The 25,880-nt window shown below is 42.0% G+C and overlaps 1 protein-coding gene across 3 annotated transcripts in view; it reads left to right on the top strand.

The window, feature by feature from the left end:
- The window catches only part of LNPK (lunapark, ER junction formation factor), a 192,374-nt gene that overhangs the window by 57,400 nt on the left and 109,094 nt on the right, over window positions 1-25,880 (top strand). For all 3 annotated transcript variants that reach the window (XM_033946157.1, XM_033946158.1, XM_033946159.1), the window contains 2 exons: window positions 72-259; window positions 18,467-18,525. In XM_033946157.1, the coding sequence (XP_033802048.1) occupies window positions 72-259; window positions 18,467-18,525 (247 nt within the window). The remainder of the gene's footprint in view (window positions 1-71; window positions 260-18,466; window positions 18,526-25,880) is intronic.

Genomic DNA, 25,880 nt, shown 5'->3' on the forward strand with positions numbered 1-25,880 from the left:
CTTGTACGTTGAAACTGCTGTCTCATAAAATACCAATTTTGTCCATTTTTTTGCAATTTTTTTTGTTACAGAAAATTCAGTTGCTAGAAGAGTTCAGAGAGAAAAACCAAAGGTTACAAAAGCTATGGGTTGGAAGATTACTTCTGTATTCCTCCATATTTTACCTTCTAACCTGCTTAATTGTATATCTGTGGTACCTTCCGGAGGAGTGGACAGCAAGAATTGTAATGACCCTTCCATTTTTTGCTTTTCCAGCGATGTAAGTAGACTCGAATGAGTTCAGTGTCTAGATTCTATTTGTTTTACTTTGCACTGTCAAATGATGTTACTTTTCTCCTTAAGAACTTTTTTTTTTTGTTAAAAAAAAAAAAAATTCACAAAGGGGCCCTTTTTACTAAAAGCTTTTTTATTGGCTTTCTAGCCTGTCCTTCCCAGGAGCCCAGAATGGATTACAGTTGTACATTCATAATAAGGATGACAACATTAAACAACATAGGCCAGAGGTTGGCAATCTTTTTAAAACAAAGAAACATTTTATCTTAAATATATGACCCAGGATTTACAAAGAGCCATGATGGGTAGAGAAGGGGGTTCGAGATATTCCAGGTCTCCCACTCTGTTCCCTCCCCAAGATCTAGCTTCTCTCCCCTCCAATCCCTTGCAGGTCTCTGCATCTCTGATCCCTTCCACCAACCCATAGTCAAGGCCTCTCCAGGCCCTGACCCTTTGATTCCCTTTAAACCCCACAATTTCCCCTCTCCACAAGCACCTACCTAGGTACCAGGTCCAGTGGGGATGTCTTTGGGACAGGAGCATTTTAACATGTGCTAGGAGATAGTTAGTTATTATTTTCATATGTATCTTATACATTTTTATAGGATGATCTGGAGCCTTAAAGGTTTGGATAACTTCCTACAAGAAGTGTCTACTGTATAAGCCATTATTAGGATGGAACGTGGGGGAACCCACTGCTTATTCTTAGGATAAGCAGCATAAAATCTGTTTTACTCTTTGGGATCTTGCAAGGTACTTATGTTATGTTAGAGATGAAGAAAAAAATTGCTCATATGCTGCCGTACTTCGCATAGCTATGGGTGAGCACAGTCCCACACAATGATGTCACCACACTGCCCTCTGTCCTCCGCAGTGTGAAAAGCCGGCTGCTGAGCCCCGGCATTGTTCCTTTCCAGTATGCCTTATATGCATCCTGGCACCTACAGCTTTTTTTTCTTGTGGCTATTACCTCAGCAAGAAGAGTCTCAGAGCTACAGGCTCTTTCTTGCAGAGAGCCTTTTCTCAAATTCAGAGGCAGTAGTTTCTTTGTGCACCATTCCATCCTTTTTGCTTGAGGTTGTTTTGATGTTCCATGTCAATCAGAAAGTCAGATTGCCAACGTTCCAGTCCACAGGTTCCAAGAAGGACTGGATTCTGAAAAAGTTGGATGTGAGAAGAATATTTCTCCAATAGGCTGAACTCTTTGGAAACCTCAAGATACCTTACCATTTTTTGTGCTTACAAGTCAAGCAAGACGTGGGGCACTGACTTCCAAGGCCATGATCTCCAGATGGATCCCTAGGGCAGGTTCGTCAGCATACAATGTGAAAAGATTAGGACACCCCATGAAATATTCAGTTCTTTCTTAAGAAATGTTCACATATCGATGTCAAATCTTTATTTATCTCTTGAAAAGAAAGTGATGCAATTGTTGGTAAACAAAAAAGATTTTCCTTGATTTACTCAAAGATATCCACAAAAATGTGTATTCTAACTGAGGAATAAATTAGGACACCCCCACATATCCTCCCAGTTAAAGAGGGTCAAATCACACACAGGTGTATTACATCAGGTGCACATGATTAGAACATCATTACTCAGCATTTTGAAGGAGGTTTGCCCTACTTAAACCTCAGACATTTAGTTTGGTGTGCTCATGACTGCTGCGGTGAGAGTGAACACCATGGTGAGATCAAAAAAGCCTGAGGCTTTCAGAAAGAAAATTGTAGCAGCTTATAAAAATTGAATTATTTGGACACCAGAAAAGAGGACATGTTTGGCGTACACCAAATACAGCATTCCAGGAAAAGAACCTCATACCAACTGTGAAGTATGGAGGTGGAAGTGTCATGGTTTGAGGATGCTTTGCTGCAGCAGGACCTGGCCAGCTTACCATCATAGAATCTACCATAAATTCTACTGTGTATCAGAAGGTGCTTGAGGAATATATGAGACCATCTGTAAGAAAATTAAATCTGAAATGGAACTGAACCCTGCAACATGATAATGACCCAAAACAAACCAGTAAATCCACCAAGGACTAGCTGAAAACTAAGAAATGGAGTGGCCGAGTCAAAACCCTGATCTTAGTCCCATTGAGATGCTGTGGGGTGACTTGAAATGGGCTGTACATGCAAGAAACCCCTCACATCTCACAGCTGAAAGAATTCTGCATTGAGGAGTGGGCCAAACTTTCCTCAGGCCGATGTCAGCAACTGGCAGATGGCTACAAGAAGCATCTCACTGCAGTTATTTCGGTCAAAGGGGGTAACACTAGCTATTAGGGTGTAGGTAGTCCTAATTTATTCCTCAGTTTGAATACACATTTTTGTGGATATCTTTTGTATCATGAGTAAACCAAGGAAAAATTTTGTTGTTTACCTGTAATTAAATCACTTCTTTTCCAGAGATAAATAAAAAGATTTGACATCGAAATGTGAACATTTCTTAAGAAAGAACTGAATATTTCATGGGGTGTCCTAATTTTTTCACATGACTATATATTGCTGTGGAAAACAGTCTATCAGCCTCAATAAAGGTGCATTCAACTAGAAGCACGGCTTTTTTATGGGTGGTAAACATAGAAACATAGAAATAGACGGCAGATAAGGGCCCACGGCCCATCTAGTCTGCCCACCTTAATGTCCCTCCCCTACCTTTGCCCTGTGAATAGATCCCATGTGCCGATCCCATTTTGCCTTAAAATCAGGCACGCTGCTGGCCTCAATCACCTGTAGTGGAAGACTATTCCAGCGATCAACCACTCTTTCAGTGAAAAAGAATTTCCTGGTGTCACCTCGTAGTTTCCCGCCCTTGATTTTCAACGGATGCCCTCCTGTTGTCGTGGGACCCTTGAAAAAGAAGATATCTTCCTCCGCCTCGATGCGGCCCGTAAGATACTTGAACGTCTCGATCATGTCTCCCCTCTCTCTGCGCTCCTCGAGCGAGTATAGCTGTAATTTGTCAAGCCGTTTTTCGTATGGTAGATCCTTGAGTCCCGGTAGTCGGGTGGTCTCCCCTGAGAAGATTTGCAAGGGAGCAACTTGGTCCACTCTACATAGATTTCCAAGTTTTACTGAGTGGATGTAGCAGCAGGGGAAGACTCTACATTTGGGTCCTCAGTGTTATGAGCTAGCATAGTGGTCCCACCCTAGATTTTTGGGACTGCTTTTGTATGTCCTGTCAGTCTGTCCAGAATGACACACCTATTGCACTAGAAAAAGAGATTAGGTTCTTACCTTGCTATTGTGTTTTCTAGTAGATAGGTGTGTCCAGTACTTGGCAGCTGAATTTTAATGCCAAAAAATGTAAGGTAATGCACCTTGGTAGAGGAAATCCATGCAGGACGTACACCCTGAATGGTGAAAACCTGACAAGAACTGCAGCAGAACGGGACTTGGGAGTAATCATCTGTGAAGATATGAAGGTTGCCAATCAGGTAGAGAAAGCTTCAGCAAAGGCGAGACAAATGCTGGGTTGCATTAGAAGAAGCTTTATCAGCCGAAAGCCTGAAGTTATACTGCCGTTATACAGATCCATGGTGAGACCACACCTTAAATACTGTGTTCAGTTCTGGAGACCACATTATCAAAAGGATGTGAAGAGAATGGAGTCAATTCAGCGAATGGCCACTAGGATGGTCTCAGGACTCAAAGATCTCCCATATGAAGAGCGTCTGAACAGGCTACGCTTATATTCTCTCGAAGAGCGCAGAGAAAGGGGGGACATGATAGAAACATTCAAATACATCACGGGCCGCATTGAGGTGGAGGAAGAAATCTTTCATCTTACTGGTCCCACGGCGACAAGAGGGCACACGTTAAAACTCAAGGGGAGGGTGTGTGTGGCTTGGACACGCATGAGGAAGGTCGGATAGTAAGAGCGCTCCATGGAAAAAGACCTTGAAAGAGTTAAAAAGTCACAGGAAATTAAATAATTTGGATTTATTTAATTTATTTTATTATAAATAAAGAAAATAAGGTGATGGCGTCAGGGAAACAAAACAAAAATGACTTTGCGGTGTCGGGTAATAGTAAAAGAGCGAAGACAGAACAAGAGATGGGTTTAAAGACTGGAGATGTGGAAGTAATGAAGGAACTGAAAGTAATTAAAGAAATGCTATCGAATATAACTAAAAAAGGCAGGGGAATCAAGATGGCGTCGGAGTGAGTCGAGCTATCAAGTGGCTCCTGCTCTGTTCGGCATTTTCTTCAATTTTTCAACTTTTCCTTATAGAATTTACCTGCTAGGCCTAAGCGCAGAGGTAAGCAGAGGAGTGTGCTTCCTGCCTCCTCTTCCACTTCACTGACTCGGCAAGCGGCAATAACATCCTATGTTGTCCCAGTTGGAGAGGGCGCATCCGCTGACCGAGGAGGGCAGACCTTGGTCCTGGAAGGCGACGTTTCGCTTAGCCCCTTTGGGCCCGGAGTTCCTCCGCGTCCCGGGATGATGTCGGGGACGCCCTCAGACGCACAGGAAGCGCCGGAATTGATGTCTCCGGCGGCGCTGCAGGTCTCACCCCTGACCCCGGATGGAAACCACAGCTTGCTGACTTCCTTACAGTAAGCATTGGAAACAGGAGGACCTGAAAGTCAGCGGGAAGCAGGGAAGGTGGAGATGGATCCTATGGTGGAGTCCCCCGGAATAGCTCCCCCCGCTCCCCTGATTAAACCAGTGGTGATTGACATGGAGGCATTATGGAGCGCTATGGAGACTTTACATAAGGTATGCTCCCAAATTGTACTTTCCACACAAAATACTAATAGTAAATTTAAAACTTTTGAAGAGAAACTCCAGCAACAGTCTCTTAGAATGGACAAATTGGAGAAATCTGTGGCAGATGGGAAGATTACTACTAATTTACAACTTAAGGATAAAGTTTTACTTGCTAGGAAAATTGAAAATTTGGAAAATGCTAATAGGAACTTGAATTTGAGACTTTTAAATTTTCCTGTTTCCAAGTTTCAATCTCCTAGGGATCTATTTCATTCCTTTTTGAACACTGTTTTGAAATTTCCTGAAAATAACATGCCACCATTACAAAAGATATATTTAGTACACACCCAATTGATGGACTACCTTGATCAGTTCTCGCTGCTACATGAAACCCAGTCTGGCTTCAGACCTCTGTTCAGCACTGAGACGGTAATTGCAGCGACCCTAGAATACATACGCAACTTATTCAGCAAGGGCTATAATGCCTTAATCATGCAATTCGACATGAGCTCAGCCTTCGACTTGGTGGATCACAAAAAACTGCTACAATGTTTAGATGCAATCGGCATCGGAGGTGAGGTGCTTAACTGGTTCCGAGGATTCCTTATGACCCGCACCTATCAAGTGCGCTTCAACCACAACCTCTCTAAAACATGGAGAAACCCATCAGGCGTTCCACAAGGGTCCCCACTATCCCCACTACTCTTCAACGTCTATATATCTTCACTAGGTACGCAACTGACCAAGCGAGGTATAAAAGTATTCAGTTATGCAGATGACTTCACAATCATTATCCCGTTTAATGCATCACCCTCCGAAATCACCCCCATAGCAACAGAAGCACTAAACCTGATGGAACAATGGACCACAGAATTCAAACTGAAGCTCAATGCAGATAAAACTAAATTCTTTATAGCCTCGCCACATGCACATAATACGACAAAATCATTACTCATTAACAATCTTAATTACCCCATTCAACCAACGATGAAGATTCTCGGGGTAATACTAGACCAAGGGCTAACCATGAAAGACCATGTGGACTCCCTAATCAAAAAAGGATTTTTCACTCCCTGGAAACTTTTCACTCTCTGGAAACTTAGGTCCATTAGAGCATACTTCCACGCTCCAGCATTCAGAATTCTAGTACAATCCCTTATACTAAGCCACCTTGATTATTGCAACATTACCCATCTGACAATCTCCCAGAAGCAAATGCAAAGACTGCAACTGATACAAAACGCAGCAGTCAGGCTGATCTTCGGGCTGAAGAAGTCCGATCACATAACCCCTTCCTACCAACTCCTGCACTGGCTGCCAATGGAGGCACCACGAAGTTCAAGCTGGGATGTCTCTGCTTCAAGGTATTATATGGTCTAGCCCCTAAATACATAACAGACCTCTTCTCATTCCCATCCAACAAACATGAGAGAAGTATACACCTGAAGTTCGTCTCCCCACCGGCTAGAGGATGCAAATATAAAAGATACCACCAACAACTTCTATCATATCAAGCAGCCTTATGGGGCAAAGACTTAGAAAAACTAATTACTCACACAAATGACTATGGAGAATTTAGAAAACACCTAAAAACGTACCTGTTCTCGAAACACCTAGGTAATGAACCAGGACAATAGCCCCCTTCGCAATATCATTCCCAAAACTGAATTTGTAAACTGTTAACCCCCAATCACAAACTATGAATACCCCATTCAATTTATGGAATTTTTCTAATTCTTTGTAAGCCGCATGGCACTTCAAGGCCCTGCAGCATACGAACTGTTGTTATTATCATTAATGTTCCCATTATCAGATGTACACTGCTATACTCTGTAATTCGCTGTATGTACAGTTTCTCTTTATTGTAAACCGCCTAGAAGTCGCAAGATTGTTGGCGGTATATAAGAATAAAGTTATTATTATTAAATTTACCAAAGGAGGATAAAGATAAAGGGAACGCCATACCGGGAGAATTGGATCTCACTGGTATGCTGGAGACATCGCAAGAAGATTTATTGACTAGAGCTACTTTATTGGTAACTTTTGTCTTTCTTCAAGATAAAGAAGCAATTCTTCGTCTATTCTATAGGACTGAAAAGGTGGAATTTCATGGATTCAAAATTTCTATATTTCCTGATGTATCTAAGTGGACACAAGCCAGACGTAAGAAGTTCTTGGCTTGTCGTCAGTCTGTTTTGAGTTTAGGGGCAACTTTTCAATTACGCTTCCCCTGTAAATGTTGCATCACTTATCAGAGTAATAGATATATTTTTTATGAACCCGATCAACTGCAGTTTTTTCTTGAAGATAAAGTAACCACAAGAATTCCAGATAACTCCATGGAATCAACCCAGCATGCCATTATAACTCCAACTGCACTCTGTTATTTGTATTGTATTAATTTAGTTTATTTCTTGAAACCAACTACCCTTGGAAGTGATTGATTCCTTCTCCTCTCAGATTGTGGACTTTACTCATAGTTACTATGTGGCATTATTTTATAATTAATATTTGTTTTTCTTATTGGATTGTTATATTTCCTTCAAGTACTGATTGACATGTTAATTTGTAAAAGTATAAATAAAAAAAAATAAAAAAGAATATAACTAAAAAAGTTACTGAATTGACGGATGATGTTTCAACTTTAAACAAGAAGATGGATTTGATGGAAATAAAATAAAATAACTTAGAAGGAAGAATGATAATAGTGGAAGAAGAAATATGCCATAACAAAACGGAAAGGGAAAAAATTGAGCTACTTACTAGAGAGCTGGAAGATTGCTCAAATCGCGAAAGAAGGAGCAATTTACGCTTGCTTGGCTTACCGGAAGGGGCAGAAAAAGGAAATGCGGTTGCTTTTATTGAAAACTTGTTACCTAAAATACTTCCGCTTAAAACAAAGTTCCCAATAGAGGTAGAAAGGGCGCATAGAGTGCCGACAAGAAGATCAGAAAAACAAAAGGGTCCACACCTACTGATCTTTAAATTATTGCGACACCAACAGGTCATTGAAGTATTTCAGCTGGCAAAACAAAATAAAGGTTTAAAATATCAGGATGCCTACATTTTGTTCCAGACTTCGCAAAAAGCACTGCTGTTAAAAGAAAGAAGCTTTTGGAATTAAGACCGCAATTAAGAGAATTGGGAGCTAAGTTTGGTTTAGTTTACCCTGCAAATATGAAAGTTACTATGGGAAATAAGACTTTAACTTTTGATGATTCAGAAGAACTGCAAAAATTTATTCAGAATCAAGAACTGCCAATGTCAACATAATTTTCATTTTCAATGCAATTTTTTTTTTGTTATTATGATTGTATTATGATATTTTGTTTTGTTAAGGAAGATAGTTATATCTTTTAATTGGAAACGTATGCTGATTTCAAAGGGTAACGATACAGAATGTTTTTAACTGTATTCAAAAATATTCACTTTAACGATCTTTCTGCTTAGAATATTGAATAGAGTAAACATTCTATATTGGAAGCATAATGTTTTTATAAGCTGTTTATTTTAATTTATGATAGAGGATGGGATATACAAGAGGGTTATAAATATTTAATATATTGGGTGAAGGTTGGAAGGATTTGAAGCGAAAGTAAGGGTGAAATATTTTATTGCTTAATTCTATGAACAGGATACTCTACTGAACAATCATGAATGTATGTGGAATTAAAAGTAATGGAAGTATGCCGTTGTGGTACTTGATTAGTAGAGATCCTGTTTATAAATATGGGGTTCTGCTTTATATATATTAATTAAATTCCGTATGAAGATGTGACAATTGAATGGAATTATATGGAGGGAATTCTAGTGAGTAAGATGTTAATTATTTAATACGGAAATTTTTGGGACGGAGCCTCTTTCTTATGGGGATGTGACTGTGGGAGTGTATGCTGGTCATATGTGCATGATTGTTACATTTTTATCAGATGGCGGAAAAGAGAGCGAAGAATATTAAAGATTTGTCAAAGGAAATGGTGAAACTCATATTCCCATAAGTCTGTGGAATAGGATGTACGTTTTAAGAGATATACCAATGAACCGGAAAGCGTCAGGGATGTCATGGAAACAACGTTCGCTTACCCAGTTGGTTTCTGTATATCTCTTGAGTATCTATATTATGACTATAGTTTGAAGTTATACAAAGATATTTCTTTGAAGACAATGTCTTGCCATCATGTGAAGAGGAATGAAGATTATACGGAGGAACAGGATATTAGTTGGAAGAATTAAAGATGACGTATGGAACTGAAGACTTGCATTGCATATTCATGAGTGCAACGGGAAAAGGTTCTCTTTGTTCGCTACAAAATCTGAAAGTGGAGAGAGAATGGTTGCGCTTGGCTTGTGTATACTTCTGTGGTGGCGTTTTCATGAGAGGAGAGCTTTGTCTTGAAAACTCTTAGGTTATTTATCCCTGTATTCCTGATATATTACTCTTATACCGGAACTATATATAGAGAGAAAGCAGGGACTTATTAGTTTGTAGATGATCTTATAGGAAATATGCTTTATTCCGTTTATATATGTAATATGAAATAGGGAAGAAAAAGGTTGAAAGAGATCTATTATGAAGGAATAGATCTGTTGAAAGAAGTTGATATAGGAAGAACTTAGTATTTTCTGTATGATCAAAGTCAATATAAGGAGCAGCTTGGGAAAATATAAAAGTGATGGTTTTAATGGAAATAGAATTAATAAAGTTTTTCTATGATAACTTTAGAAGGTCAATTAAATAAAATTAAGGTCATAATATATGATAGTTTTAAGCAATTGCTTATATATTTTATGATCTTATTTTTCATTTGCTTTAATCCATCATTTAATATGGTAAAGTAATATAAATATGATCCTGAAACTTTTAAAGATTTAATAAGAGATATTTGTTATTAAATGTTTAATGGATGAAATATGTAGAGGGGATATTAAAAGTAATATATTTAATAAATTAATTCAATATGCTTATAATATAGATTATATATATGAAATGCAGAGATAATTGTGCTGAGGAATTGAGTATGACAATGGTTTAAAACTTGATTTTAACCATGGAGAGGTTTTTAATTGGGAAAGAAATATACTATTAATTATTATTTAAGCTTGATTATCATTCAAATTAATTTGTGACTCAATTTAGAATTTTTAATAGAAGAAGGTCTTTTTGGAGTGTTTTATTACCGATCTAATATGCGTGTTACCAAGTTTACACAAGTACTAATTAATTGGGGGGGGGTGGATATGGGAGGGGGAGGGTTGTGGGTTAGGGGGAATGGAAGTTCTAAGGGGAATGGATTATTAAGAAATAAGGGGATATATCTTAAAAATGTGCTGCTGTCTGATCATGATATTTATTATAGAGTTATTTGTCAGAATTTCATCATAAAATAGATGGATATTAAAATTTTCTCTAAATGTCAATGATCTAAATCACCCAATTAAGAGAAAGAAAATGTTAGCTTTTCTCCATAAACAGAATGCAGATGTGTATTTCATTCAAGAGACACATCTTTCCGGGATTGAATCTAAGAATTTATTGGGGGGTTGGGTATCTAAATGTTTATTTGCACCTGCTGTGGGGAAAAAAGCTGGGGTAGCTATTCTTGTAAACAGGAAATGTAGTGCTGATTTTCAGTTAATAAACTCTGATCCTTTAGGAAGATGGGTGCATGTTAAAATGGTTCTGGGAAATACAACTCTGGATTTATTTAATTTGTATGCTCTAATTCGAATCAAATGGAGTTTTTCAAAAAAATTCAACAAATATTATTACCACTGGCTGCTTCTAATTTAGTGGTAGCTGGAGATTTCAATGCTGTAATGGATCCGTTTATGGATAAGAGACCAAGCAAAGTTATGAAGTCGTTAGGATTAGACAATTTGGTACAGTCTTGTGATTTAGTTGATATATGGCGTATTCTTCATTTTAATGATCAGGAATTTTCTTTTTGTTCTCAGGTCCATAAGTCTTTTTCACGAATTGATTATATCTTTGTTTCTAATAGTATAGCTCAGCGTGTGACGAAAGCAGTTATTGATCCTATTATAATTTCGGATCATGGTGGTGTGTGGATTGACTTACATACTGACGACCCAGTCTATTCTAAATCAATTTGGAGATTTGATAATGCTTTGCTTGCAGACTCGAACTTTCTGGATGATTTTAAATTAAAAATGAATGAATTTTTTCAAATTAATAATTTGGAGGATAGAAATATTGAGATATTATGGGATGCTTTTAAAGCAACAATGAGAGGGAATATTATTTCTTATTCAGCATTTATTAAAAAACAACTTAAACAATTTATTGATTTGGAAAAAGAAATTAAAGTATTGGAAAACAAATTAATTGAGAAATGGGAACAAGCTATTTTGCAAAAATTATTAAAAACAAAAGCCAAATATAATGAGATTTCCTCTCAATTTGTAAGGAAAGATATGTTTTATCAGCAAGCTCAGTATTATGGTAATTCAAATAAGGCTGGAAGGTTGTTAGCAAATTTTCTTAAAGCAAAAAAAAGGAAATCTAAGATTATTGCAATTAAAGATATGCAGGGCAATACACACATTAACACTAAAGATATTTTACTACAGTTTCTTGATTTTTATAAAGGTTTATATTCCTCTGAATCTTATGAAAATAAAGAACAAAATGGGTTAGATTTTTTGAATTTACTTAATGGACCAAAAGTTCTGGATCATATAAAAAGAAGTTTAGAAGATCCTATATCTTTAAAAGAAGTAGAATTAGCATTGAAGTCTCTTAGAGTTGGGTCCGCTCCAGGTGGGGATGGATATACTGTTGAATTTTATAAATCATTTCAGAATATTCTTTTACCATATCTATTAAATTTGTATCAATACCAAATGAATAATGGTAGTATATCAGGTACTATGGCTGATTCTGTAATTATTGTCTTGCCAAAACCAAACAGGGATCCTACTTTGGTTTCAAATTACAGGCCTATCTCTTTGCTAAATGTAGATGGTAAATTGATTGCTAAAGTATTAGCATCAAGATTGGCAAAAGCTCTTCCTTTTATTATTGATGTTCATCAAACAGGATTTATTGCTAAAAGACATTCTTCAAATAATACTAGGTTAGCCTTTCATTCTTTAAATTTAGCCAAAAATATTAATGATCCAGTTTTTCTAGTGTCTTTGGATGCAGAAAAAGCATTTGATAGAGTGGAATGGAGTTTTATGTATCAAGCCTTAGAATGGTTTGGTATAGAATCAGGTTTCATTCAAATGATTCAGACATTGTATAGCTCTCCTGGTGCAAGATTATATATTAATAATATGTCGGATAGATTTAACTTGCTAAGGGGGGTTAGACAAGGATGTCCTCTATCTCCCTTACTTTTTGATGTTCTTGAACCCTTGCTAATTGCAATTAATCAAACTAAGGGAATAAAAGGAATCCCATACTCAAATTGGGAATTTAAACTTTCTGCTTATGCAGATGATATTCTGCTTTATTTGAGGGAACCGGAGACTACCATTCCATGTCTACTTAATCTATTAGAGAAGTTTGGAAAATTTTCTGGATATAAAATTAATTGGAGTAAATCTGAAATTCTTCCGATTAATGTTCATTGTACCAAAGGCTTATTTGATTCATATTCATTTATATGGAAAGAAGAAGGATTAAAATACTTAGGAATTGTTTTTAAAAACACAATTGATGACACAGTGAAAGAAAATGAAAAAATTTTATTAAAAAAAATAACAGAAATGTGTGAGCAATGGAATCCTTTACATCTCTCTTGGTGGGGAAGAGTTCAAACAATTAAAATGATGATTTTGCCTGTAGTTTGTTATCAAATGAGTATGATACCAATTTTCTTTCAGGGGTCATTTTATAAAAAGTTAAACAATATTCTTACAAAATTTGTTTGGTTTGGTAAAAGACCTAGAATTGCTTTAGTATCTTTGCAAAAAACAATTGTGGAGGGAGGGGTAAATTTTCCAAATTTTTATAGGTATCATCAAGCCTATATTCTAAGACAGGGTATGTATTGGATCCTCCCAGAACTCATGGAAAATGTACCGGTTTGGTTATATTTAGAATGGCAGCTCCTGTTTCCATTACATCTAGTACATGTAGTTAGTATAAAATTGCCTAGGAAATATAAAGATAATAGAATATTACTTGATACTTGGAAGACATTAAGATATATTAGTAATTTATCACCAGATCCAATTTCTAAATCATTAAATCAATCCATTTGGGTAAACTCCAAGATTAAAATCGGCGGTTTTAAAATCGTCTGGAAGCAGTGGATAATTGCAGGTATTAGAACTTTGAATGATGTTATATTAGATTAGTCTCTAAGCCCGTTACATTAACGGGTGCTAGAATAGATGTGTGTGTCTGTCTTTCTTTCTTTCTCTCTCTCCCCTTGGCCGCTGTCTGTCTCTCTATGTTTATTTGTTTCTCTCTCCTTGGATGCTGGCTGTCTCTCCTTGGACGCTGGCTGTCTGTCTTCCTTTCTGTCTGTCTCTCTGGCCTCTTGTGTGTCATTCTTCGTGTCTGTGTCCTTGTGTCATTCCCCCACCCCCCCCAGAGCAAACCTGTCTGCCCCCAGCATACCCCTTCCCCTCTCCCTGTCTCTCCATGGCCCCCTTCTGTCTTCCCCCCCAGATAAAGCTGTCTGCCCCCCAGCACACCCCTCCCTCCAAAGCAGCTCCCTTTCCTTCTCCCTGTCTCTCCATGGCCCCCTTCTGTCTTCCCCCGCAGAGCAAAGCTGTCTGCCCTCCAGCACATCTCTCCGCCCAAAGTAGCCCCCTTTCCCTCTCTCTGACTGTCTTTCCATGGCCCCCTTCTGTCTTCCCCCCCCCTCCGAGCAAAGCTGTCTGCCCCCAGCACACCTCTCCAACAAAAGCAGCCCCCTGTATCTGCAGCACCTGCACGACACCCTTCAGCCAATCGTGAGTGCTCAGAGCGCGAGAGAGAGCAGGGCCTAGGTGTATTTGGCGCGGCAGGGGAGGCCCCCGACTGCCCCAGCTGCAGCTTCTTCGGCGTCGGTGAGGAAGGAGAGGTTGGCCCGACTCTCCGCAGGGGCTTTGGGGACAGTCTTCTGCGGCTCGAAGCTCTCCTCCTGGCAGCCACTGCCAGCAGCGCTTTGCACTGCCTTCCTCCCGCCGGCCAGAGTAGATGTCTGTATGTCTGTTTTTTTTTAAATTTGTCTCTCTCTCCTTGGACGCTGTCTTCTGTCATTCTTTGTGTCTGTGTCTCTCCCTGGTCCCCTGTCTGTCCGTCTTTCTGTCTCCCTGTCCCCCCTGCTTGCCAAAGCAGCCCCCTTTCCCTCTCCCCCTGTTCTGCAATGCCTACCTGCTCCATGGCCCCCTTCTGTTCCTCCCCAACCTGATTGCTGTCTGCCCCCAGCACACCTCTCCCCCCCCAAAGCAGCCCCCTTTCCCTCTCCCCCTGTTCTGCAATGGCTACCTGCTCCATGGCCCCTTTCTGTTTCCCCCCCCCATGATTGCTGTCTGCACTCAGCACAACCCTCCCACCAAAACAGCCCCCTTTCCTGCCTGCTCCATGGCCCTTCTTTTTCCTCTTCCCCTCCCTCCATCCATGGTTCCTGCCACCGCTGCCGCTCCTGTTCAAAGCGGCCTGCTGAGGTTCGCGGCTGGCTGTAGCGAACTCGCAGGCCGCTATCCACCTTAGTAGCTTGTTCCCTCTGACGCGATCGCGTCAGAGGGAATGTGCTACCATGTGGAGAGCGGCCTGCGAGGTTCGTTGCAGCCGGCCGCGAACCTCAGCAGGCCACTTTGAACAGGAGTAGTAGTGGTTGTTGCGGGAAGAGGGGGAGTCGGCGACGTGCAGGCCGCTGTGAACAAGAGCGGCAGCGGAAGCAGGACCATGAGCCCTCCTCCCGCCGCCAGCGCTGCTCCTGTCGCCCGATGCACCTAACTGGCGCATACGCCTCAAGCCGCGGCCACGGACGGACACAGCACACATCAGGTCCCCACAGGAGATGAGACGCCGCTGCTGACAGCCAAGGTAGGTGCTGGGAAGAAGGCTGGGGACTCACGCATGCGCACTCATGTGGCCACGGAACTACAGATCATGGAAGCACACAATAGGAGTGCGCATGCGCGAGTTAGCCTTTTATTATATAGGATGGATCATTGCTTAGTTTTTCACAATTGCAACATAAGTTTGGCTTAAACAAAACACAATATTTTAAACATAGTAACATAGTAGATGACGGCAGATAAAGACCCGAATGGTCCATCCAGTCTGCCCAACCTGATTCAATTTAAATTTTTTTTTTTTTTCTTCTTAGCTATTTCTGGGCGAGAATCCAAAGCTTTACCCGGTATTGTGCTTGGGTTCCAACTGCCGAAATCTCTGTTAAGACTTACTCCAGCCCATCTACACCCTCCCAGCCATTGAAGCCCTCCCCTGCCCATCCTCCTCTAAACGGCCATACACAGACACAGACCGTACAAGTCTGCCCAGTAACTGGCCTAGTTCAATCTTTAATATTATTTTCTGATTCTAAATCTTCTGTGTTCATCCCACGCTTCTTTGAACTCAGTCACAGTTTTACTCTCCACCACCTCTCTTGGGAGCGCATTCCAGGCATCCACCACCCTTTCCGTAAAGTAGAATTTCCTAACATTGCCCCTGAATCTACCACCCCTCAACCTCAAATTATGTCCTCTGGTTTTACCATTTTCCTTTCTCTGGAAAAGATTTTGTTCTACGTTAATACCCTTTAAGTATTTGAACGTCTGAATCATATCTCCCCTGTCTCTCCTTTCCTCTAGGGTATACATATTCAGGGCTTCCAGTCTCTCCTCATACTAGAGAATGACACGGGGAAAAAATCTGTCCCCGTCACCGCCCCGTCACCGGCCCACCATCCTCTGCACCGCCCCGTCACCGCCGATCCCTTCACCGCCCCGTCACCGTCACCGCCATCCCTTTCACCGCCCCGTCACCGCCACTGCCATCCCATTCACCGCCCCGTCACCGTCCCCGCTGCATCCATATAAGCCTTTTTCCTTTCACTCCCTCCTTCCAATTTGAGCCGGGAACACTAGCGATCGCACGGTCCCCGCGGCCACTACCTGCCTGCCCGGTCGATCCTGGTGTTTGGCCGGCTATCTCCCTTCTCCTCACCTTGGTTTGTGGGTTTTCTTTTTCGGCAACCTGCGCGCTTTCCCAGGGAGCCGCACACGCGCGGCTGCTCAGTGTTCGATCTTCTGCTCTGCTGCAACTTCCTGTTTCCGGTTGCGTCAGAGCAGAAGATCGAGGCTGAGCAGCGGCGGGTGTGCGCGGCTCTCTGGTAGCGTGCGGGTCGCCGAGGAGGAGGATCTGCGGACTGGGGTGAGGAGAAGGGAGAGAGCTGGCTGGACACTGGAATCGATTGGGCGGGCGGGTGTGAGCTGCGGGGACCGCGCGATCCTTCATGCCTCACTGCGGGGGACAAGACCATTCACCGCCCCGCGGGCGGTGAATGGCCTTGTCCCCGTCGCCGCAGCGACTGCTAGTTTTCTTCCCCGTTTTCGGCGGGTGACCCGCGGCTAAAATGCGGTGGCCGCGGGTAAACCGCCACCGTGTCATTCTCTACCTCATACGTCTTCTGGCGCAAGCCTTCTATCATTTTCGTCGCCCTCCTCTGGTTGCAATTGAAGCAGGCTATTCAGGTAGGGTTCCCTGAATGGAAAGGTCTTAATACTCAATATAGTTTACAATTCCTCTGCTTTCAGGCGGATTTCTTGGGACACCAAGCCGCAAAATGGTATAAATTATTATATGGATTTTTAAATAAAAAAAAGAAAACTGGCCTTAGGGATATTTGGAGTATTGAGATTGGACAGACAATTTCTGCATCTCAATGGCCACGATTTTGGTCTTGGAGATTAAGGTCTACAAGGTCAGCATCTATGAGTCAAAAGTGGTTATTTTTGTTACATCGAATTTTTTGGACCCCTACACGTTTACAAAAGTTAGATAACACTAGATCCAATAGATGCTGGCATTGTAGATTAGAAGTTGGGACGTTAGATCATTTAATTTTTTTCTGTCCCTGTGTAATTGCTTTTTGGAAACTAATTTGGCCCCAAATTAATAAATTATTAGAAAATCATGTTGGACTCTCTTATGACACTATATTATTTGGTACAGCAATGAGAGGTCAGAGTCCGATTTCTGCAAATAATAATAAGTTATTATTAATATTGACGGGGGTCGCCATGCAACAGATTACTCAAAATTGGAAAGATTATACTAAGCTAAATTATACCTTCTGGTGGAATTCAGTTTGCCACATATATAAGATGGAAAAGTTGATTGTGTTACAACAAGGAAATTTTCATAACTTTAAAAAATATGGGGACCATTGATTTCTTATTCTAGTCATCAAACATCTTAAGCACATGAATAGTTTATACTTGAATTGGGATGGGATATATGTATAATATTGTCAATTAAGTATTGATCATTGGGGGGGTATTTATTCTTATTCTATAAGATTATATGATTGTAATTTCAAGTGTTTTGTAAAAATTGATTTAATATGTGTATCTTCACTTGATGTAAGAGATAAAAATGAATAAAGATTTATAAAAAAAAAAAAACAACTCAAGGGGGGAAGATTTCATGGGGACACCAGGAAATTCTTCTTCACCGAAAGGGTGATTGATAGATGGAATGGTCTTCCACGTCAGGTAGTTGAAGCGATCACAATGCTCGACTTCAAAGGACGATGGGACCGTCAGGTGGGGTCGCTCCAGAGGAATACTTAGAAGACGGATTCTCGAAGGAGGGAGGGTTCGTGAGTGGGCAGACTTGATGGGCCTTCGGCCCATTTCTGCCGTCATACTCTATGTTTCTATGTTTCTGTAGGCCTGCTCTGTCAGTGATTTCCTATATCTACTTTCTCAATTGGAAAGTTTGTATACAAACCTGAAATTTGGATGTCAGTAAGACCTTAAAGGTATGAAAAATTAGTCTATTGTATAACACATTAGAGTATTTAAGCTCCTTAAAGGTTTCTGTTTGGCATGTTTGTTTTGCTATTTTGATTGTTCAGTGGCAATGTTTAAAATGTTATGATTTCAGAGCAGAACAGTGTTGTACTTTGGGAATTTCCCTATACCACTCCTTCTGATGCGTTTCTATATGGGTCTGTCGCCTGCTTTGGTACATACTGAAGGGGACAGCAGAGCCCTCTAGTGAAGGAGGGGTTCAAAAGCTGGAGTGGATTCCATTTTCACAGTTATTGAGCACTGGGATATTACCCATCTGTCCAGAGTGACACACCTATCTACTAGAAAAGATATTAATAAGGTAAGAACCTAATTTTTTTATATTTCTATTTAGACAGAAATCCAGATGGCATCTATGACAGTAGCATGCTAGGTTGTATAATAAATAAAAATGTAAACTTAGAATATTATTCAGTCCTCCATGAGGAGCATGTATGATATGAGTGTACTATTTATTTTTTCTTTACAGCATTTGGTTTTCAAGGACATTACTTATTCTATGGTTTTCCAAAAGAATGGAAAGAAACAGTAAGTTTTTAAAATATTTTTATATTCATTTTTGTGAATGGGATTGGTTAAATAAAAAAAATCTTGATTTTTGTATACAAAAGAGATTTAGTATAAAATGCACAAGGGAGGAAGATGCATTCTATCTATTGGTGTTTAGTACATAATGGATGCATTTCATATACTGTGGATACTTTCACAAAAAACTATTGTAAAATACATGGGTATGCCTTCAGAAGTGCTGCCCGATTTCCGATTCACCAATTTACTTCGATTTGATTTCCTTTTTTTCAAAAATCGGCCTGGCCGATTTGGAAGTGCTGCAGTGCTTAGGCCAGACATTGGCAAACTACGGCCCGATCTAGGTTTTTAATCCAGCCCCCCTGAATTTGTCTAAATGACATAAACGTATAAAGTGAGAAAGCAATTAGAGTGACGCAGCACCTCTATAAACAAGAAAAAAAAGAAAAAAGCACTGCCCATCTACATCTGGTCTCTTCACAAAGGATAATAAGAACAACCACTGGGAGAGGAAGCAAAAAAATAACCTTGAATGAACCCCTTTATGCTTTACAAAAACAAAACAAAAAAACACAACAGAAAAAAAGGGGGTGGAGAGGAAACTACCACCCAGCCAGGTGATGCAAACAAACTACAAAATAAAGCGCAGATGAAAGTTCAACAATAAAAGTTCCCAAGATTAGTTAGGACCAGGACAGGAAGTTTAACCTAGAGTCTCTGCAGACTGCGGTGGTGCAGTGCTTAATTTATGAGTGTTTCCCAGACGCAGACTTAATTTTTTTCCATCATATCCGGATCTTACTGGCCTAATTACAGAGTATTGGGAGGTCCTGGAGGGCTTCTTAAAGGGAGCTAAGACTGACAAGGTGGTATTCCCATGGTTCCTGAATTTCAACAGTTATCTTTCCAACCTAAGGTGGACTCCGTAGCTCAGGTTACCAAATGGACTTTCCTTCCTAGTAAGGGGGATACACAGGACTGCAGAGTGAATGTGGCTTTCAAACATCAGTTTGAAGCCTTAGCCTTGGGTTTTAAGACTGCTTTTGTTGTGACATGGCCTGTCATAATAATAATAATATTCTTATATACCGCCAGATCAAGAGGTTCTAGGCGGTTCACAGCAATAGAACTAAAACATATAATACAGATAAAATACATCAGAAAATAAAAGAAAATGTTAAAAGTTAGAAACAGGATGCATTAGGATATCAGCCTATTAAAAAGTTGTCTTTAACAATATCACTAATAATTGGAAAGATTATAGTAGACTTAATTGTAACTTTTGGTGGAATTCATTGTGTCACATGTATAAAATGGAACGATCATTAACTGTACAAAATGACAATTATAAGAACTTTATTAAAATATGTGAGCCATTGACATCCTTTTGTAATGATTAAACACCATTTTTCTATTGAAATATACACCATATACTATAGGGAGGGGGAGTGGTTCATATTGTATTGTTTATTTTAGTGATAATGGGGATGACGGGAGGGATGAGAGTTTATATATACACTTTACAATACTGTAGGAAGATTTTCAACTGTTGTTTTTCAAAGTTTATTTATTTTGATATTTGTACACTTGATGAAAGTTTGAAAATGAATAAAGATTATTAAAAAAAACAACAACAACAATTTTCTAAAATCAGAATAAGAAGGAACCTCTAACATGATTTTTCCAAGCCATACATTTAGTTTAGTGGCTTGAAACGAAAGGGTTCTCTCAAAAAACCTCTTGTAGCGATAAGATTTTAAGGAGGGATATGTAAACATATGCACTCTACGTGTACTCTTAGTAGAATGGCTCAGAGAGAAGTGAGGAGCAAGATAACCTGATGACATACCAAAGATTGCTTTGTAACATATACATATAAATTTAAACAAAATTCTGGACTCTATCGGCAACCAATGGAGTTTCTGATAAAAAGGGAACATATACTCCCATTTTTTTCAAACCAAAAATGAGGCGCACAGCAGTATTTTGAACCACTCTCAATCTTTTGAGAATTTTCTTATAAGCACCTAAATATATAATAGTACAGTAATCAAGAATACTTAAGATAGAGTCTGCCGTTCATAGGCACGGACGATGAGGTATACCTAAGAACATAAGAAGTTGCCTCCACTGGGTCAGACCAGAGGTCCATCCCGCCCAGTGGTCCGCTCCCGCGGTGGCCCACCAGGTCCTTTGACCTGTGAAGTGATTTGACCATTTTTATATCCTACCTCTGCTTCTATCTGTACCCCTCAATCCCTTTATCCTTTAGGAACCTATCCAAACCTTCCTTGAACCCCTGTACTGTGGTCTGGCCTATCACAACCTCTGGAAGAGCGTTCCATGCGTCTACCACCCTTTGGGTAAAAAAGAACTTCCTAGCATTTGTTCTGAACCTGTCCCCTTTCAATTTCTCCGAGTGACCCCTAGTGCTTGTGGTTCCCCACAGTTTGAAGAATCTGTCCTTGTCCACTTTCTCTATGCCCTTCAGGATTTTGAAGGTTTCTATCATGTCCCCTCTAAGTCTCCTCTTCTCCAGGGAGAACAGCCCCAGCATTTTTAACCTGTCAGCGTATAAAAAATTTTCCATACCTCGTATCAGTTTTGTCGCTCTTCTCTGGACTCCCTCGAGTACTGCCATGTCTTTCTTGAGGTACGGTGACCAGTACTGGACACAGTATTCCAGGTGCGGGCGCACCATTGCACGATACAGTGGCATGATGACTTCTTTCGTCCTGGTTGTGATACCCTTTTTGATGATGCCCAGCATTCTGTTTGCTTTCTTTGAGGCTGTCGCACATTGCGCCGATGGCTTCAATGTTGCGTCCACCATCACCCCCAGGTCTTTTTCAAGGTCGCTCACCCCTAGCAATATTCCCCCCATTTTATAGCTGAACATCGGGTTCTTTTTCCCTACATGCATGACCTTGCATTTGTCCACATTGAAACTCATTTGCCATTTTTTTGCCCACTCCTCTAGTCTCGTCAGGTCCCTCTGCAGGTCTTCACAATCCTCCTTGGTTTTGACCCTGCTACAGAGTTTGGTGTCATCAGCAAATTTAATGACCTCACATTTCGTCCCCGTCTCCAGGTCGTTGATAAATATATTGAACAGGAGTGGTCCCAACACCGATCCCTGAGGGACTCCGCTCGTGACCCATTGCCAGTCTGAGTAATGCCCTTTTACTCCAACCCTCTGTTTTCTGCCCGCCAGCCAGTGTCTGATCCATCTGTGTACATCCCCTTGCACCCCGTGATTCCACAGCTTCTTAAGCAGCCTTTCGTGAGGTACCTTGTCGAAGGCTTTTTGGAAGTCGAGGTAGATGATGTCTATGGCTTCCCCCTTGTCCATCTGGCTGTTTATTCCCTCAAAGAAGTACAGTAAGTTCGTGAGGCACGACCTACCCTTGCAGAAGCCGTGCTGGCTCGCCTTCAGTTGTCCATTTTTTTCTATGTGCTCGCAGATTGTGTCCTTGACCAGTGCTTCCATCATCTTTCCCGGGACCGAGGTCAAGCTCACCGGCCTGTAGTTTCCCGGATCTCCTCTTGATCCCTTCTTAAAGATGGGCGTGACATTTGTTATTTCCAGTCCTCTGGGATCTCCCCAGTTTTCAAGGATAGATTACATATTTGGCAAAGTGTTTCCGCTATTTCGTTTCTCAGTTCCTTTATTACCCTTGGGTGGATGCCGTCCGGGCCCGGTGATTTGTCGCTCTTCAGTCTGTCTATCTGTCGGAGGACATCCTCTCGGCTCGCCTCTAATTGGACCAGCTTTTCATCGTGGTCTCCATTTATGATCTCCTCAGGTTCTGGGATATTGGATATGTCCTCTCTCGTGAAGACTGACGAGAAGAACTTGCTTAATCTGTCAGCTATCTCTTTTTCCTCTGTTACCACTCCTTTCCTGTCTCTGTCGTCCAATGGTCCCACTTCCTCCCTGGCTGGTTGCTTCCCCTTCACATACCTGAAGAATGGTTTGAAGTTTCTTGCTTCCCCCGCCAGTCTTTCCTCATACTCTCTTTTTGCTTTCCTAACCTCTCGGTGACATTCTTTCTGGTGCCTTTTGTGCTCCTTCTGGTTGTCCCTTGTTGGGTCCTTTTTCCATTTTCTGAAAGATGATTTCTTGTCACTTATCGCCTTTTTTACTGCATTGTTTATCCACGCCGGGTTTTGAGCTCGATTCTTTTTGCACCCTTTCCTAAATCTTGGGATGTACAGGTCTTGTGCCTCGTGCACCGTGCCCTTGAGTAGGGCCCAGGCTTCCTCTACGGTCTCCATCTTCATTGAGCTGTTGCTGAGCTTTTTTCCCACCATTTTCCTCATGGCCTCGTAATTTCCTTTTCTGTAGTTGAGTGCTGTCGTTGTGGTTCTTTTCACCTTTTGTGTTCCTATGTTTAGTTTGTACTGTATCATGTTGTGATCGCTGTTTCCTAATGGTGCTAGTACTACCACCTCCTTTGCGGGTCCCCCTAGCCCATTGAGGATTAGGTCCAGAGTGGCATCCCCTCGCGTTGGTTCCGTGACCAGCTGTTCCATGTAACAGTCCCTCGTTGCCTCTAGGAATTTAGTTTCTCTCGTGCAATTGGAGTGTCCAGTGTTCCAGTCTATTCCAGGGTAGTTGAAATCCCCCATAAGCACCACACTTCCAAGTTTGCATACCTGCCTCAATTCGTCCTTCAGGTCCTGGTCGTTTGTTTCTGGCTGTCCTGGTGGGCGATAGTACAGTCCCAATTTGATGTCTGCTCCATTTCCTCCTGTCAATTTAACCCATATTGATTCCAAGCTGTCCGCCCTTACTGTCGTTTCCATCCTGGTTGAAGGAATGGAGTCCTTTATATACAGTGCTACTCCTCCACCCTTCTTGTGTGTCCTGTCCCTCCTATAGAGTTTGTACCCTGGCAGGGCCACATCCCATTTGTTGTCCTCGGACCACCATGTCTCTGTGACTCCTATTATGTCCAAGTCCTCTTTACTGGCTATAACTTCTAGCTCTCCCATTTTTGTCCTTAGGCTCCTGGCATTTGTATATAGGCAAATTAAGTCCCGGTTGGTTACCTTCTCATTTGGTTCTCCTCGTGGTTTGGTGCTCCTGTCGATCCCCTCACGGTCTGCCAGTCCCCGAGCCTCGTTCTGTTCACCTTCCTCCTGTGGTGTGTCTATCCCGTCCTCCGTCCGCTTCTTCGACTTTGGATAGCCCTCTGTTTCCGGCTGTTTCTTCATTTTGTCGCTCTTTAGTTCCTTAAGTTCCTTTGATCCCTGCAAGGCGTCTTTGGGTTTTAGTCCAGAAAATGTCCACACAGTCTCGAGCCCTCTATTGCCATTTCCTGATTCAGTATCCTTGCTTGATACTGTGGTCCGATGTGTCGAGGTCAGATCGACTATCGGCTAATCATAGCGTGGATTGATTAGATGGAGGATGCTCCATATGACATTATCATAGTTTTGAGCAAGGTATCAGCTTATTCCATCTCCGCCCACAGAATGCTTTGGATCCAACAATGGGCGGGAGATTCGGCCTTTAAAGCCACCTTAAGCGGATTCCCCTTTATGGGGCAGATGCTCTTTGGAAAAGGTTTGGATGATCTTATGGCCAGTGTGGCTGATCTTCACCCTAAGACACTTCTGGACAGTCTGCCTCTGAATTCTCAAGGGTATACTCGGAATAATTTTTGTGGCTCCAGGTGCTTTTACCAATACTCTGAAGGATTCTCTGCCCAGAGAGTAGCGCAGGGTTCAAGACAAGAGGTATGGTAAACTAGACCTCCGGACCACTTCCAACCTTTTATTTATTCAGTTTTCTATACCGTTCTTCCAGGGGAGCTCAGAAATATTATGCCAGCGGTGATGAATGTTTAGCTGCTGTGCTTTATGCTTATGCTCCACTGTGCGGGTTTTTCCTGCTTCCACATCTCAGCACTACATTAAAGAACATTTGGAATACTACATTTTCAGATAAGTGATGATATTTAAGGACTGTGATATTTTATAGCATACCGTATTTTCACGTGCCTCAGGCCCCGCCCCCAGGCCCCCCGCCCCCAGGCCTTTTCTGATTGGCCCAGGCGCCTTAGGCCCCACAAGTAGGCGGAGCTTTGGGATGGATGGGCCAATCCGGCCTCATTCCGTCGTTGGCTGCCTGCCGGACAGGCGGGTTTGGCTCCCGTCTGTCCGGCCAACTACACAAAGGTACGGGGAAGGGGGGTGGGGGGTGTCGTGGGGGGTCGCGGGTCGGCTGGGGGGGGGCGGTCGGAGGTTCTTGGGGGGAGCGGTCGTTGGGGGGAGGGGGGTTTGCGTCGAGGGCAGGAGGGTCTGGGATCCCTCCTGCCCGTAATGTAGTGCGGGGGGGGGGGTAGGGGGTCGCTGTGGCCAGGAGGGTTTGGGCTCCCTCCTGGCCCGAACAACTAGTGGGAGGGGGGGGTCGCCAGGGCCAGGAGGACTTGGGCTCCCTCCTGGCCCGATATTGTCGGGGAGTTGGGGAGTCGGTGGGGCAAGAGGGCTTGGGCTCCCTTTTGCCCCGATCGTGTCAGGGAGTCGGGGGGGCAAGAGGGCTTGAGCTCCCTCTTGCCCCGATCGTGTCGGGGGTGCCGCGGTTGGCTGGGGCAAGAGGGCTTGAGCTCCCTCTTGCCCCGATCGTGTCGGGTGTCAGGACCACCAAGAGGAAGCAGCAGGACACCGGTAGGAGCTTCTACATGATGGGGGGGGGGGGGGGTCGTGAGGCTGTGGGGGTGCGAGCGGTCCTGCGGGGGGGTGTGAATCGGACGTCGGGGGGGGATCTATGTAAAAAAAGTTTTGTACAACGCGCAAGGGTATGCGCGGTACGTAAAAACCACATATAACGCGCGCGTTATATGCGATAAAATATGGTAATTCCACTTATCTTGGAGTTTTTGACCGAGGATGTGTCTGTTGGTCTCAAATTTGTGATTTTGAGATCGGCTTGTCTATGTGGAATGTTTTTTTAGAAACCCCTATTAGACACTGAGGTCTTTTCTCCATTTTCTCAATTTATTGATGTATGGTTGTTTGTAGTGCTGTATAACATTGGATGTTGTTTTTGGATACATAATGATTTTTTGGACTCCCTTCTTGGTTGTGAGTGTTTTTACATGAATTTATTTAGGAGCGGCTGGGGCACGGGCAGTGTGTCTGGGAGGGAATGCATGGATGGGAGAACATCTCAGGGGAGGAGACATAGGCATCCTGGGACTGTCGGCCAAGTCTCTTCCCTGAAGAAGCCCTTTCTGGAAACGTCAATCGCTCCTCCTAAACTTACTTGCTCCACTTCATCACTTCATCATGCTTCTATTCTTTTCTCTCCTCTCTTCTACCTTCCAAAGTATTTAGATCAATGCTGT

Source organism: Geotrypetes seraphini, chromosome 5, assembly GCF_902459505.1.
Source record: "Geotrypetes seraphini chromosome 5, aGeoSer1.1, whole genome shotgun sequence".
Classification (NCBI taxonomy): Eukaryota; Metazoa; Chordata; class Amphibia; order Gymnophiona; family Dermophiidae; genus Geotrypetes; species Geotrypetes seraphini.